Source organism: Mytilus californianus, unplaced genomic scaffold (genome assembly GCF_021869535.1).
Source record: "Mytilus californianus isolate M0D057914Y unplaced genomic scaffold, xbMytCali1.0.p SCAF_1, whole genome shotgun sequence".
NCBI lineage: Eukaryota > Metazoa > Mollusca > Bivalvia > Mytilida > Mytilidae > Mytilus > Mytilus californianus.
The window spans coordinates 122218788-122234162 of record NW_026262581.1 but is presented as its reverse complement, the minus strand read 5'-3'; the positions used below and the strand labels follow the sequence as shown (position 1 = coordinate 122234162).

Genomic DNA, 15375 nt, shown 5'->3' with positions numbered 1-15375 from the left:
CTTTGAATCGCATTAATATAAAATTTGTATGTAATCTGACAATTTAACGTCAATAAACATTCTATAGATCTTATGGATTTTTACAAATATTGTTTGCATTGTTGAACGTGAGACAAATATTTTGCAAGAACAAAGGTGGCCAAATTTTGAATATATTTTGTAATTTGGAGAAAAATTAAATAGGCCAAGCATTTTTAATGTAGCTGCAGAATAATTTTAATCACAGCTTTTTAAAATCAATTTTAATGTATAATATTTGCTTACAATTTTCTCGAATAAATTGTATGCTTCAAGTTGTATCATCGATTCGAATCATAATTGCAAAAGATTTTTAAAGAACTAGTACTTGTTCCAAACAGATTGTCTTTTGTCATATATGATGTGTTTCTTTTTGGGGGGATTCTGTTTTGATGGCAGATCTATGACATACTCTCCCTACTTTTCTAGAATTCAGTTGATTTAGAGCTTGACATATTACAGACACATATATCTTCTTGTTATAAAGACTTTATATTGGAATCTTGGTTATTTTTATATTATTGGGTTGCAGTCTCATTGACGTATACACCACACCTCGTTTTATTCACATACGTATAAAAATGAACGCATCTACATGTATATTTGTTATTTTTATTTGAATTTTAAACTTACGTTTGTTAAAATAATAATGATAATACGATAACATGTCAAAACAAAAAGCTTTACCAAATATTTAAAGCTGAAAAAAAATTAGTTAATTTAATTACTAGTAAACAGCTGTTATTCCTAAACATAACTATATTAACTTTGTTTGGCCTTGCCGAAAGCAAAAATGAACTGATCGATAGACCTTTAAATCCATGCTACCATAACGACCCCCTGATTCATATATAAGTAAGTATCTAACAAATCAGCCAGATGTCAGTTATTGCTCAACGTGACGCATCATACTCACCCTGAGCTGTATCTTTGTTTTTATTTACTTGGTAACATATATACTCTAGAAAAATGGTAAGTTTTCATTTAATATTTAAATTCAAATATTCAAAAGTGTTAAAGATACATTCTGAATACAATGTTATCGAAATGATCAATTTAAAAGACAAAAAATAGAACAATCGTGCGTTCTCTGAAAGTATCAATTGTATATTGTTGAAGACATTTTCCGTACTTTGAGTAGAATTAACAACTTATGTTTTAACTTTCAGAGGGAATGTATTTCTATCCACGTCGGACAGGCCGGAGTCCAGATTGGTAATGCCTGCTGGGAACTGTACTGTTTGGAACACGGTATCCAACCTGATGGTCAGATGCCCTCAGACAAGACCATTGGAGGTGGTGATGACTCCTTCAACACCTTCTTCAGTGAGACAGGAGCTGGCAAACACGTACCCAGAGCTGTCTTTGTTGATCTGGAACCAACTGTTGTCGGTATGTATTCTTAGCAATGGCGTATAATGTTCAGTCTATTGCTCCCCACTTTGACTTAATTGAGCGTTTGCTTGACTTTGATAGATGTTTAAGATTGGCCTTTCCAATTCATAATTATAAAGTAGATTTGTAACTTTTAAACGATTTGATTTCTTCTACACACGAATTTAGTTAGGCAATTTGGATAGTTTACGAATATAGTTAGGCAATTGTGACAATTTGTTTCGTTGATCTTGAAGGTTTTGATAATTATCACCCATTCGCGTGTTTCGGTTTTATTTAGATAGTTTAAGATTTACACATATACGCACAGGCAAAATGTATACCACATCTCCTTTATTTTTATTTTACATGGAACGTGCAGTCGGATATTATAACACATTTAGGCTTATGACCCTTCTGTAGGATTGCGTATTACGAAAATTTGAAGGTGCAATAAAATGATACTGAATAAAAGAGACTTGCCAATTTTGAACATCTACCAAAGGGTAAACGTCGTTCACAGTAAGAATTTTGTTGTTTTATTGCATCTAATAGAAAATGGTAATTTTGTGTTAAAGCCAATATTTTTACAGGTTTTTAACTTTATATTACTCACTTGAATGTCCACGCTTTGCTAGCGTTTATTGTTGAGAAAAATTTCAGTAACAACCTTTACAATCCAAAAACCTCGTGCTGAGTCACTAAAGTCGAGCCCACCCGAGATGTTGTACGATATATTTGTACTTATTTCAACTTGTATCTACGTTTAAAAACTTGTTTTAGGGAAAACGTTGTTGTTATCTCCCCAGAATTGTCAAATATAAGAGTACGAGGGTAAAGGCTGTGGATTTTCTATAATGATTCTCACATGTATAACATTGAAACAACAAAAGGGTACTTAATCCTTAACGTGGTTATAAAAATATTTCAAATTATATCATTATATAGAATAAGTGGTTTAAGATCTTAACATTGAAGTTGATTATATTCATATTTATATATGATTGTCAAAATTATTTGTGTCTCTCAATTATAAAAATAAAAAAATTCCTTGAAATAAATTACTTTGCTCGTCATGGACCCTTTAATTGGAATAAATATCTGATCTATTCTTATCTTACCTTATAGAATAAAACCAAAAAGTTTAAGTAGTTAAACCAATGGCAGATAAAGTTGATGTTTTCTATTATTAACAATTGAATATATACAAGTTCACAAGTTCAAATATTAAACTAAATTTTAAACGTTTACAAGGATTGTTTCAAAACGTGTTCAAAACGGGATGTGGCAAGTTTACTTGAAACGAATTGTTTCTCCGATTATTGTCCTTTGAAAATGTAAGAGGATTAACAATTAACATTTATACAGAAAAATAAAAGAATTTAAGTCGGCTTAACAAGAAAAAATATAATTAAAAACAAATTAAACCTAACAAATGGGCTAAATTGCCATTACATTTTGTATTTTTCTGATTTAATCATCATTATCTCTGCCTCTGACCAAAATACGGAAAAAATAGAAACAAAGTGAAATAAATATATAAATGAGTTACAGAACAAAACCGTTAAGGAGAGCATGAATCAAATATCAGATTAACCACAAATTGTTAAACAATCAGATTAAACCACAAATTGTTAAACAAGTGTTAGTATCAAATAGACCATAATAAACAAATGGCTAAGGTGGTCTATAGGTCTTGTCATGAAAGTATTATATCTTCCATGATCTTGTTGTAAGGCATGAGCACACCAGCTCGTAAATTATAACCCCTCAAGAAACCACAGGCACTTGTCTCTGAAAAAAAAATCCTATATACCTTAATATAACATTAAGGTATATAGGATTTTTTTTTAGAGACAAGTGCCTGTGCAAGAAACACTAAAGATAATGCACAGCGACACAGAGCTGTTCCTTTGATATATCGTTAAATTCAAGTGTTTATTTAGATTGGTGTTCCATGTACATCACTTTATAGTTTTTCCCGTTAAACAGGTAAGTGAATTGTATTTTGGTCATACATCGTTGGAAAAGTAGTAACTTAGTTATTTAACTCAGTTGAGTTTGCATTCAAATCAATCATAACCTTTTTAATTCTAATCTCGTGTTTTTGGATTTCATATTGATGGGTTTAGGTTTCATTACATGATTATATTATTTATTGCAGATGAGGTAAGAACTGGTACCTACCGTCAATTGTTCCATCCAGAGCAATTGGTAACTGGAAAAGAGGATGCTGCAAACAACTACGCCAGAGGTCACTACACAATTGGAAAGGAAATTGTTGATCTGGTTTTGGACAGAATTCGTAAATTGGCTGATCAATGTACCGGTCTCCAGGGATTCCTCATCTTCCACAGCTTTGGTGGTGGTACTGGATCAGGGTTTACATCACTTCTCATGGAACGTCTTAGTGTAGATTACGGAAAGAAATCAAAACTGGAATTCGCCATCTACCCAGCACCTCAAGTCTCCACTGCCGTCGTAGAACCATACAACTCCATCTTGACCACTCATACAACTCTTGAGCACTCCGACTGCGCATTCATGGTAGACAACGAAGCCATCTACGACATCTGTAGACGTAACTTGGACATTGAAAGACCAACATACACAAACCTTAACCGTTTGATTGCACAGATCGTAAGCTCAATTACTGCTTCCCTCAGATTCGACGGTGCTTTGAACGTGGACTTGACCGAGTTCCAAACAAACTTGGTACCATACCCACGTATCCATTTCCCTCTTGCTACATACGCACCAGTTATCTCTGCTGAAAAAGCCTATCACGAACAATTATCTGTAGCTGAAATTACAAACGCAGTGTTTGAACCAGCAAATCAGATGGTAAAATGCGACCCAAGACACGGCAAATACATGGCCTGCTGTATGTTGTACAGAGGAGATGTTGTCCCTAAAGATGTCAACGCCGCTATTGCTACCATCAAGACAAAGAGAACCATCCAGTTCGTCGACTGGTGTCCAACTGGTTTCAAAGTTGGTATCAATTACCAACCACCAACTGTTGTACCAGGAGGTGACTTGGCCAAAGTACAGAGAGCATTATGTATGTTGAGCAACACAACTGCCATTGCTGAAGCATGGGCTCGTCTTGACCACAAATTCGACTTGATGTACGCCAAGCGTGCTTTCGTCCATTGGTACGTCGGAGAAGGTATGGAAGAAGGAGAATTCTCAGAGGCCCGTGAAGATTTGGCTGCTCTAGAGAAGGACTACGAAGAAGTCGGTGTAGATTCAGTCGAAGGTGAAGGAGAGGAAGAAGGAGAAGAGTATTAAATGAACAGTTTAAATAACAGCAAAGAACATTATAATTTGTTACCAAGTAGTAACTATTAAAATTATTCAACAAATTATTACTTGTCACTGAGTTGAAAATACCAATCATAATAGCTCAACTTGGACAAAGAATATTGACAATTGCATTTTTTCATTTGTTAATTTTCAACCCAAACATTGCCTGATTTAACTTATAGTCAAATGACTCACAACCTCAACACATACACTTGTCGGTCCAATGACTCCCAACCCCCGCACACACACACACACACTTGTCGGTCAAATGTCTCTCAACCTCCACACATACACTTGTCGATCTAAGACTCCCTATTTTTTTTTTGGTTTTAAAGGTCTATATAAATGGAAATGAAATTACTACTAAAGTATTTGAGAAGACATATTTGAGTGGTCAATATTAAGGAAAAGGGGAGTGTGCTGATTTTTGTAAAAAGAAATAAATGAAAATTACGGTCTTTCAGGAGATATTAGCTAAACCGGATAAAATTGTCAAAAACTGGAACTAGTTTCATCATCTGGTAAAACTGTATTCATTCTCTTTTACACAAAGTGAGGTGGATATCTTTATTCCATATATTGACGATCTAGTAATTTTGATATCTCTGAATTAAAAAACCATAAAAAAGTTCTATATATATTTCACTAAAATTAACTCATCGACAGGCCAGCTCAACATTCACCGGATTTGAACTTTGCATAGCTATGTGAAAAATCTTTAAACTTTTAGATCTCATTAACTCCAAATTTAACAGGTATGATTCGAAAGTGAACGACTATTTAAAATTTCACCTAATTGCCGTATGCTAATACAAAAACCTTTCTCTTAAACCCCATAGCATTTTGGATCTAAACCGTTTCAAGGAGTGATCTTAAAAAGTTGCGTTAAATGACTGCGTTCCATATGACTCGGTGAGGTATGTGTACTAGGCCGGTTGCCTTGTCAGTCCGTTCGTAACTGCATTGTATTAATCTTTTATCTTTTGGCAAACTTAAGTTACATTAGTATGATATCTTGGTATCATATGACCATGTGCACACCGTTTCGAACGGACCATTACCCTGGAAGATATTGAGTATAGTATCTGTTGAATATATTTAAAAAATTTCCTGACTTGGGGCAATATAGAGCTTTTCATAATGTACAACCTTTTGTCTATTTGTTGACCTCTAGATTTCGTTTGGTTTTTTTGTCTAGCCTGCGACTTTTGTCGCAGAAAGCTCGACATAGGGATAGCGATCCGGCGGCGGCGGCGGCGTTAGCTAACTTCTTAAAAGCTTTATATTTTAGAAGGTGGAAGACCTGGATGCTTCATACTTTGTATATGGATGCCTCATGTTACGAAGTTTCCGTCAGTCACATGTCCAATTTCCTTGACCTCATTTTCATGGTTCAGTGACTACTTGAAAAAAAAGTTCAGATTATTTGTAATGTTAAATTCTCTCATATTATAAGTAATAGGATAACTATATTTAGTATGTGCGTACCTTGCAAGGTCCTCATGCCTGTCAGACAGTTTTCACTTGACCTCGACCTCATTTCATGGATCAGTGAACAAGGTTAAGTTTTGGTGGTCAAGTCCATATCTCAGATACTATAAGCAATAGGTCTAGTATATTTGGTGTATGGAAGGACTGTAAGGTGTACATGTCCAACTGGCCGGTGTCATCTGACCTTGACCTCATTTTCATGGTTCAGTGGTTATAGTTAAGTTTTTGTGTTTTGGTCTGTTTTTCTTATACTGTATGCAATAGGTCTATTATATTTGGTGTATGGAATGATTGTAAGGTGTACATGTCCAACTGGCCGGTGTCATCTGACCTTGACCTCATTTTCATGGTTCAGTGGTTATAGTTAAGTTTTTCTTATACTGTATGCAATAGGTCTATTATATTTGGTGTATGGAATGATTGTAAGGTGTACATGTCCAACTGGCAGGTGTCATCTGACCTTGACCTCATTTTCATGGTTCAGTGGTTATAGTTAAGTTTTTGTGTTTTGGTCCGTTTTTCTTATACTTTATCCAATAGGTCTACTATATTTGGTGTATGGAATGATTGTAAGGTGTACATGTCCAACTGGCAGGTGTCATCTGACCTTGACCTCATTTTCATGGTTCAGTGGTTATAGTTAAGTTTTTGTGTTTTGGTCCGTTTTTCTTATACTTTATCCAATAGGTCTACTATATTTGGTGTATGGAATGATTGTAAGGTGTACATGTCCAACTGGCAGGTGTCATCTGACCTTGACCTCATTTTCATGGTTCAGTGGTCAAAGTTTAGTTTCTGAGTTTTGGTCTTTTTTCTTATACTATTATGCAATAAGTCAACTATATTTGGTGTATGGAAATATTCTATGATGTACATGTCAGTCTCGCAGGTTTTATTTGACCTTGACCTCATTTTCACAGTTCATTGCTCAGTGTTAAGTTTATGTGTTTCAGTCTGTTTTTCTTAAACTATAAGCAATAGGTCAGCTATATTTGTTGTATGGAAGGATTGTAAGCTGTTCATGTCTGCCTGGCATGGTTCATTTGACTTTGACCTCATTTTCACGATTCATTGGTCAATGTTTAGTTTTCTTGGTTAAGTCTGTTTCTTAGAAACTATAAGCAATAGGTCAACTATATTTAGTGTATTGAATGATTGTAAGGTGTACATGTATTTCTTGTTTGGTTTATATGACCTTGACTTCATTTTCTTGGATCATGTTAAGTTTATGTAATAGTTGTAGTAAAGCTTTCATTAATGATTATCAACATAATATCAACGGTTAGTAAAGAAGGCGAGACATTTCAGCGTGTCCACTCTTGTTTGTAGTTGGCCTGCCTTCTTATTGTATAAGCAACTCCTGATTTTATTCATATGTTGGCCTTGGGCTGTTTTCTGCTCTTTGGTCGGGTTGTTGTCTCTTTGACACATTCCCCGTTTCCATTCTCTATTTGATTATGTAGTCAATGTGCCTTTTGGTGGTTGTATATAGTTCATATGTGCAAATTATGATATATTGGTATATGAACAGAGACACATATTATGAACCATTTAAAGAGAGATAATTAAGACACCTGGAATATTTAGGTTGTAACTAACTTATAGTTGGTATCATAGCTACACAGGACACATCATTCGAATATTTACATGACATACATGACATACAAAGAATCGTAATGACCATTTAAATGCATAGCATTGTTGCCGCTAAAAAAAATCAAGAAACCATAAATCAATAAGATAAACATTTAATCCTCATCATATGCATGCATGCACACAAATACCTTGTTTTACCAAATTGGTCTAGACATGCATAAATTATATATAAGAATGTAATGGAATCCCCAAGAAGAACATTAAAAGTGTGTTTTTATAGAGAGAAGCTTATGATGTAAGCTCATTGCATGGTTGTGCTATTTTAACCAATTAAACCTCTCAAAAAAGACGACTTATATTCATAGCCGAAGTGAATTGTTCTTATTTGTAAACTTTTATTTTTAAAGAAATATCAAGATATTATTCAAGAGCAAAAACACTTCTGAAACGACAAACTGCCTGATGTACGTTTCAGCAATAAAGTTTATCGACAGGTTGGGGGTATTCCTTTAGGCACCAATTGCGCCCCCTTTAATAGCAGACTTGTTCTTGTATTGTTATGACCAAACTCAGTAAAGACCCGTCTAAATTGCATTTAATTGATAAATTCAACAACTCTTACCGTTATCTTGATATTTTTTCGTTAAATAATCAAGAATTTTCTAAATATACTCCCGAAATTTACCGAAAAGAACTTACTTTAAATAAATCAAATATAAACGGTAATAACTGTCCTTTCCTAGATTTAGATATTTCAGTTTTACAGGGGAAACTCTACACTAAAATTACGATAAAAGGGACGATTTTTCGTTCCCTATTGTTAATTTTCATTTTTTGGACGGTGATGTTCCTTTGGTACATCTTACGGTGTTTATATATCACAACTCGTTCGCTATTACCGTGTATGTTGTGACGTTTTGGATTTCAATGAACGTAATCTATGTATTGCTGGTAAATTATTAAGTCAGGAATTTCGTTACCACAAATTACTTAAAACCTTTACTAAATTCTTCCATAGATATAAAGATTTAGTTTTGAAGTTTGGTTGTACCTGTAGAAAACTTATTTCAATCGGGATAGAACATCCTAATTTTTACGGAGATGTTGTTTACCGAGCCTGGAGATTTATATACGATCCGGGAAAACTTATCGATCCTTTAAATAAACTATTCTAAAAGGTTACCAATGCAACACTGTTGATCTTTGAATATTGTTTTTATTGGTATTAATATTGATTTTGTTATCGGTAAATTAAAATCAAACTAAATATTGTTTTTATATACATATGCACATTTGTGGCTCTACAACCTGTCGATACCTGTATCTTGGCATTGCACAAGGTCACGTTTTTCTCTGGCTGCATGTTAACGACGTCTTTACACTAAATCCATTGGATGTTGGATGTGTACTGATTGATATTTTAGTCTTAGATGCAAGATTTTTTTTATAAGTTTTTATTGGCTTTAAACTAGCTGTCAGTAACTGCGAGTATTCTCAGATCTGTACTTAGTGTCTTTTTGTTGTGGGAATGTATAAGTACCCTGCCACGTCCACTGTCTGTTTTTGGTAGATGTATTTCTATTTGTATCCATTTGATGAGTTAAGCCTTTTTCAACTGATTTTTATAGTTTGTTCTTATGTTGTACTGTTACACCACTGTCCCAGGTTATGTGGAGGGTTGGCGCCTTCAAACTTGTTTACCCCCGCCACATTCTGTATGTGCCTGTCCCAAGTCAGGAGCCTGTATTTCAGTGGGTGTCGTTTGTTGCTGTGTAACAGATTTGTTTTTCGTTCATTATTTTGTACATAAATTAGGCCGTTAGTTTTCTCGTTTGTTTTACATTTGTCATTTCGGGGCCTTTATATCTGACTATGCAGTATGGGTTTGCTCATTGTTAAAGGCCGTATGGTGACCTATCGTTGTTAATTTCTGTGTCATTTGGTCTCTTGTGGAGAGTTGTCTCATTGGCAATCATACCACATCTTCTTATTTCTATATTCTAATATATTTCGACTGTTTTTTTAAAAGGCTGGACATTGCATTCTACAAACAAAATGTTGTATGCAGAAGCGATGTAGTTGTAAAACAATAATTCTATGAAAAGACCACCCCTAAATGCAAATGTAAAAAGGTTGTCAGTTCACAATAAAAATACTATCAGTTCAAAATTGCGGGTTCAGAATTTGGTCCTTGAGCGAACAACACATGATTAAATACATCACCATCTACATTTTTTGTCAGAAAATGACATGTCGAAACATCTCTTATATTAAGCAAAATCTCAAAGTTTGTGACAACAAAACAAGCGCAACAAATTCTAGAGTTGCTTACATTTAAGGTCCGAAAATTTGACTTCTTGAAGCAGAAATCAAAATTTGAAACCCCTTTTACACACCTAAACATGGTTTCAAAGCGATAAATTCTATATTTATGAAGACAAGGTCCACATCACCATCATTGAATTTGTATAACTCATTGAGCGAATCCATGCAAAGTTGAAAATTTACCTGCGTATCTACAAATGATAAAGCCATAAAAATAACATTTTGATCTTGTATCCTTGTCTGAAAAATGCAACATAACGTTTTAAGTTATAATTATATTTGCATCTATTATAGTTCGTAAAACTGGATTGAGTTCTAATTTAAAATTCACCTTAAATCTTATTATTTTATATTGATATGAGTATTCGTTTTATGTGAAAGCTTTAGTTATTCAAGTGTGCGCAATATAACAAATGCCGATAAAATTTCAAGAACATAAAATCAACTAAGTTCTGATGAGTACAAATATCTAGACATGGTAAATGAGAATCGGCAACACATTTAAAACATTTTAAAATCCACCGGGGTAAAAGTCCGTTCTGTCCAATTTTCGAATGTTTCTCATGACGTCTGCCAAATCGCTAGTTGTAAACAGTTTATGGTCCAAAACGAAATGAGGTGTGCCATTGGAAAACAGATTGACTGTGGGGATAAATAGGTGAGGTAAAAATCCTGCCTTTATATGTTGTCGCAGACGTTCCAAAGACAACTTAAATCTAAGAGCAAGGTTCTGGTTTTCCCATGCTTCTTTGTCCGGGTTATCTATTGCCTCGTGTAATAATAATATCTTAAGATGGTAAGACTTAAATAATATTGTACAATGTCTACTTTGTGGTGAGAAATAAAGCTTTCGTAGCGTTTTCCAAATAATCAAGAGCTTTCCAAATGTTGGGAATATTAAAGTTGCATTTGTAACTAGCTCCGTTTCAGCATGGGAAAACGACAAACGCCAATTATTTCCACCACCTCTAGATGACTTTGAAACTAGCTCTGTACCCCTTCCAATAAAAGAAGCCAGTATATCTCTCGGAGGCCACTGCCTTGTTTTGTCAGTCATCCAATATGGATTTGTACTCCATGGTTTGCATCTAACTGCAGGAACTAAATCAACAGAAAAATCGAACTTTTCATGGCAACAGTTTAGAGTTGCTGCAACTGTGCCCTTTCCTTCTAATTCGATCTTACCATCCGGTTTCAGTTTTTCTAAACAATCGTTTACCAAATCATAAAAGTGATTAGAAAATTTACTTGGGCTTAAATATTCATTATCAGAACAGATTTCCCAAATTTTCACACAGCGCTTCGGTAATTTAAACTTGACATATTCCGGATCCTCAGTCGCTTCAATTTGTCCTTCAATATAGATAGGAAATAATACGTCACTTTCGTCATCAAACATTGCTGACACCTTAGAAGCTGAACTTCCAACTTTTACCACTTCGCCTTTAAACATTTCACTTGTTTCTTGTATTTTTTGTAGAATAGCGTAAGCAGTTTCTACAACTTCAGGCAAAACTTTTGATCTGGTAAGATGTCCGTATGAAGTATAAAACACATTCAAACTTTTCCATAATTCTATCTCTGGAACATAAGTAAAACCTTCAGCCATACTAAAAGTATACAAACAAAATATTCTATTCATAGAAAAAGTAGTATTACCGAGTATGTATTATACTTCTATTACGAACTTTGGCAGCATTCCTCTAAATCAAATATGTCTAACAGCCAATTAAAATTTTCCTCTCCTATTAATTCTTTTCCTCTTAATCATCTTAAAGACATTTCCATTTTATTTAATAAATTCAACAGATAAGTCTGCAGCACATAAAGTAGAAAAAAATAAATACATATACGAATCCAAACAAATAAGTATTAGCAAGTTTTAACCTGTAAGAAAAACAGGCGGAAGTAAAAAAAATAACAGAAATGTATATTTCTTTTTCACCGAAACCTTTGTTTCAATATCATTCTAGTGTGAGCGATAAGTATGAGTTCGAATAAAAAATTAGAAAAAGACATACCTTTTGCAATATCAAACTCTAGCACTCTTTATAAAATCATCATAATCTTGATATAGTTAAACCCAGTGAACCAAGTTCATTTAAAACCCGCAATACGATATTTTTTTACAAGTACTTTTTTTTATGTGTATGAAATCTTTACATGCTTCGTGTTGTTACAAATGCTTCTAAATTATCTATTTTCTTTTATTAGAAACTATTAGGATAAAGAATTGAGATTGTACAAAATTTTCAAATGCACAACTAATGATAAACATAAAGGTTGTTTGACGATCTAAAAATTGTGGTGACTTAGATGACTTCAATTTTCGCATGGTGGACTTTCCAATTTTATGTAATACCACCTGTGTGGAGTTGGGTTGTTTTATATATCATCCAGTTGATATAATATTTTATCATATACTTGTAGAAAATAATAGTATAATTGAACCCCTTGATAAAACTTATTTATACATATATTTATTCATTAAATTTGAAGAATTGTCTTAGCTATCAACTGCTTCCGGTATATATCAACTGCTTCCGGTAATTATCTCATGCCTTTCTTTAACGTTATCGCAAAGTATTTCGACGTCATTCTGCAAATTGCGGAAAATAAACCTCAGTGGTACATTTTAGTGATAATAACTAAGTAGAATAAAAGAACGAATATTAGGAAACAGGAAAATATATTATTAAAAAATGCAAAACAAATATTAATACAAGTTTTCCTTGTCTGTATGGCTTCTGCTGAAGTATATGATAAAAACAGAGACATAATTGTATTATATGTCTCTGATAAAAAGAACATAAAATGTCATTTTTCATATCAGACCCCTTATCAGCCCAAAGTCAAAATCATCCCTCGAGCCTGTCGGCTCTCGGGCTGATATCGTGACCTAGGGCTGATAAGGGGTCGGATATGAAAAATGCCATGTTATAATCTATATGTAGGGCTTGCGTTCACTATCATATCATCATAAAAGATTACTACTTGAAACAAAAACTATTGAAGCAAAGGTTATCATTCCTTTATCCTTTCCTCTTTCATAAAATCATCCGTATGTAAACTTATCTCAGGGTGTTTACTTCTATTATAATAAGTAACACGAAGGTATCAGTATCATGATAATCTGAGGTGGCTCTATATTTTTGTGGTATTCGGGTTGCCCAATTTAATTTTTTGTGTTGTGATTGTGGACTGTTATCTGTCTTTTTCTTTTTCATGTTAATGTCTGCTTTCTTCAACATGTGGTTTGTGATTGCCCCTTGGTATCTTCTTACTTTTTTCTACGATATTCCATAGCTAATGTTTCCTATCGTGAATTTCTTGATAGAGGTTTGTTGCTTACAAGGAAACTACTGAACTAAGGCTTCACACCATCGCGACAGAACGTTAGAGTGACAAATGACCACCACAATTCATCACACCATCGCTACAGAACGTTAGTGTGACAAATGACCACCACAATCCATCCTATTTTGACTCGTTTTAATATGATTCATAATTGACATACCAATGGATTTTAAATGTGGTTAGTGTTGCTCAATGTTAAGATTTCTGTATAGTGTTCTATATATATGGACTAGTGTTTGTCCTTTAACTCTTTCCTCAGGTTTTTTACTTCCACAAATTATTTTCATTACTCCCATTGTGTCACTGTTAGTGCTTAACATGTGTTAAGTTCGCATGTCTACCACTGATGGTCTTTTTGATTTGAATTCGATGTTGCTTACCGTCTCCTTAGCCCAAGCTTACATAGTAACATTGGGAAGAAAAAGTAAACTAATGTACATTGGGAAGAAAAAGTAAACTAACGTACATTGGGAAGAAGAAGTAAACTAATGTACATTGGGAAATAATTTAATTTTGGATGTAACGCGTCATCTGATTGGCTGACAGTGTTTTGTCTATCAGCTCATAGACATAATTTTGTCATGTGACGGTGACGTCATGAACGTTTTGTCATGATTTACCCCGGCTTAAAACGGAATTTTGAATTAAATTATAAGGAATGACTGTAATATTTTTTCTGTCTATTCGAAATAACATAAAAAATGTGGTGCACACTTTAAAATAACCCGCTACGTGGGTTATTCAGTGTGCACCACATTTTTGATGTTATTTCTTCATAGACAGAAAAAATATTACAGTCATTCCTTAAGAAGAAGTAAACTAATGTACATTGGGAAGAAGAAGTAAACTAATGTACATTGAGAAGAAGAAGTAAACTAATGTACATTGGGAAGAAGAAGTAAACTAATAATCCAATAAAACTCCACAGTTCAAGAGTACATGAGAGATAAAATATAGAAATACAAGACTATCAGAACACTAAGTAGAGACCAACTTATATTCCTGACGAGGTACACTTTGTCACAGTTTCTTCAAAATGGTGTGGTTGAGCATAATTTACACCGTCAAATCTCCTAGGTATATGACAGTTGAAGATGGTTTTGCATCAATAATATAAACGGAACAAATTTTACTGCATCAAATGCACATTTCAACAATTAATGTCTCTTCAGTAACGCTCGAGGCCACAATATTTGTAAATCCAAAACCTAATACAAACGTTGCAGAGCTGATAAAACCAAAAAGAACCTAAAGTATAGCCAAATTCGGACAAGGAATCAAAAGACATATAAGACTCCTTTAACTACAATCATTTGGAAGACACAAATCCATACCAGAACGAACACTTGAACGTATTGGAAATAACTCACCTGTGTAATCGACAATGACCGAATAGTACATTGTATTTTGAAAATCTAGAGATCAAGTTGTTGCTACTTGGATCAAACTTACTAAGGGTATGTTATGTCTAAATATTAAACATGGTTTTGGGAATTCTGTGTTAATGGCAGATCTTTGATATTATTTAGAGCTTGACATATGGTAGGAACATTTCTATTGTTGAAGACTGCATGTCTTTTGTCTGTAAATATTCTTATATTCGTATCAACACTTTACAAAGATTCCATTGACCAAATATAGTTCACCTTTTACTCTTAGTAACTAAAAAGATAATCTGATCAGGAAAACTTTACCAAAAACTATACTGTAATTATATTTCTTCATAATGTCATTGAGAATGGATAAATAACAGACAGAAATTACAGACAATGTTAAAGGTATAGCAATAAAGTATTGCTTAGTTTTCTAACAAAACAAATATTGTATTTTTTCTTTATTTAAATATGTTTTCTAAAATATTAAAGTGGAATTGTTTTAGTGGACTAAATATATGTCTCCCTTCAT

At 33.7% G+C, this 15375-nt stretch overlaps 2 protein-coding genes across 2 annotated transcripts; one reads left to right on the top strand and one right to left on the bottom strand.

The window, feature by feature from the left end:
• Window positions 1-857: 857 nt before the first annotated feature.
• LOC127712247 (tubulin alpha-1A chain-like) lies at window positions 858-4763 on the top strand. Its single transcript, XM_052218573.1, has 3 exons — window positions 858-990; window positions 1188-1410; window positions 3557-4763. Exons 1-3 carry the CDS (start codon window positions 988-990, stop codon window positions 4684-4686), a joined length of 1356 nt encoding a protein of 451 aa, XP_052074533.1. The 5' UTR covers window positions 858-987; the 3' UTR covers window positions 4687-4763.
• Window positions 4764-10194: 5431 nt separating this feature from the next.
• LOC127712426 (cyclic GMP-AMP synthase-like) lies at window positions 10195-12196 on the bottom strand. The gene is made up of 2 exons (XM_052218865.1): window positions 12135-12196; window positions 10195-11723 (listed from the first exon to the last, which is right to left on the bottom strand). Exon 2 carries the CDS (start codon window positions 11720-11722, stop codon window positions 10625-10627), a length of 1098 nt encoding a protein of 365 aa, XP_052074825.1. The 5' UTR covers window position 11723; window positions 12135-12196; the 3' UTR covers window positions 10195-10624.
• Window positions 12197-15375: the final 3179 nt, after the last annotated feature.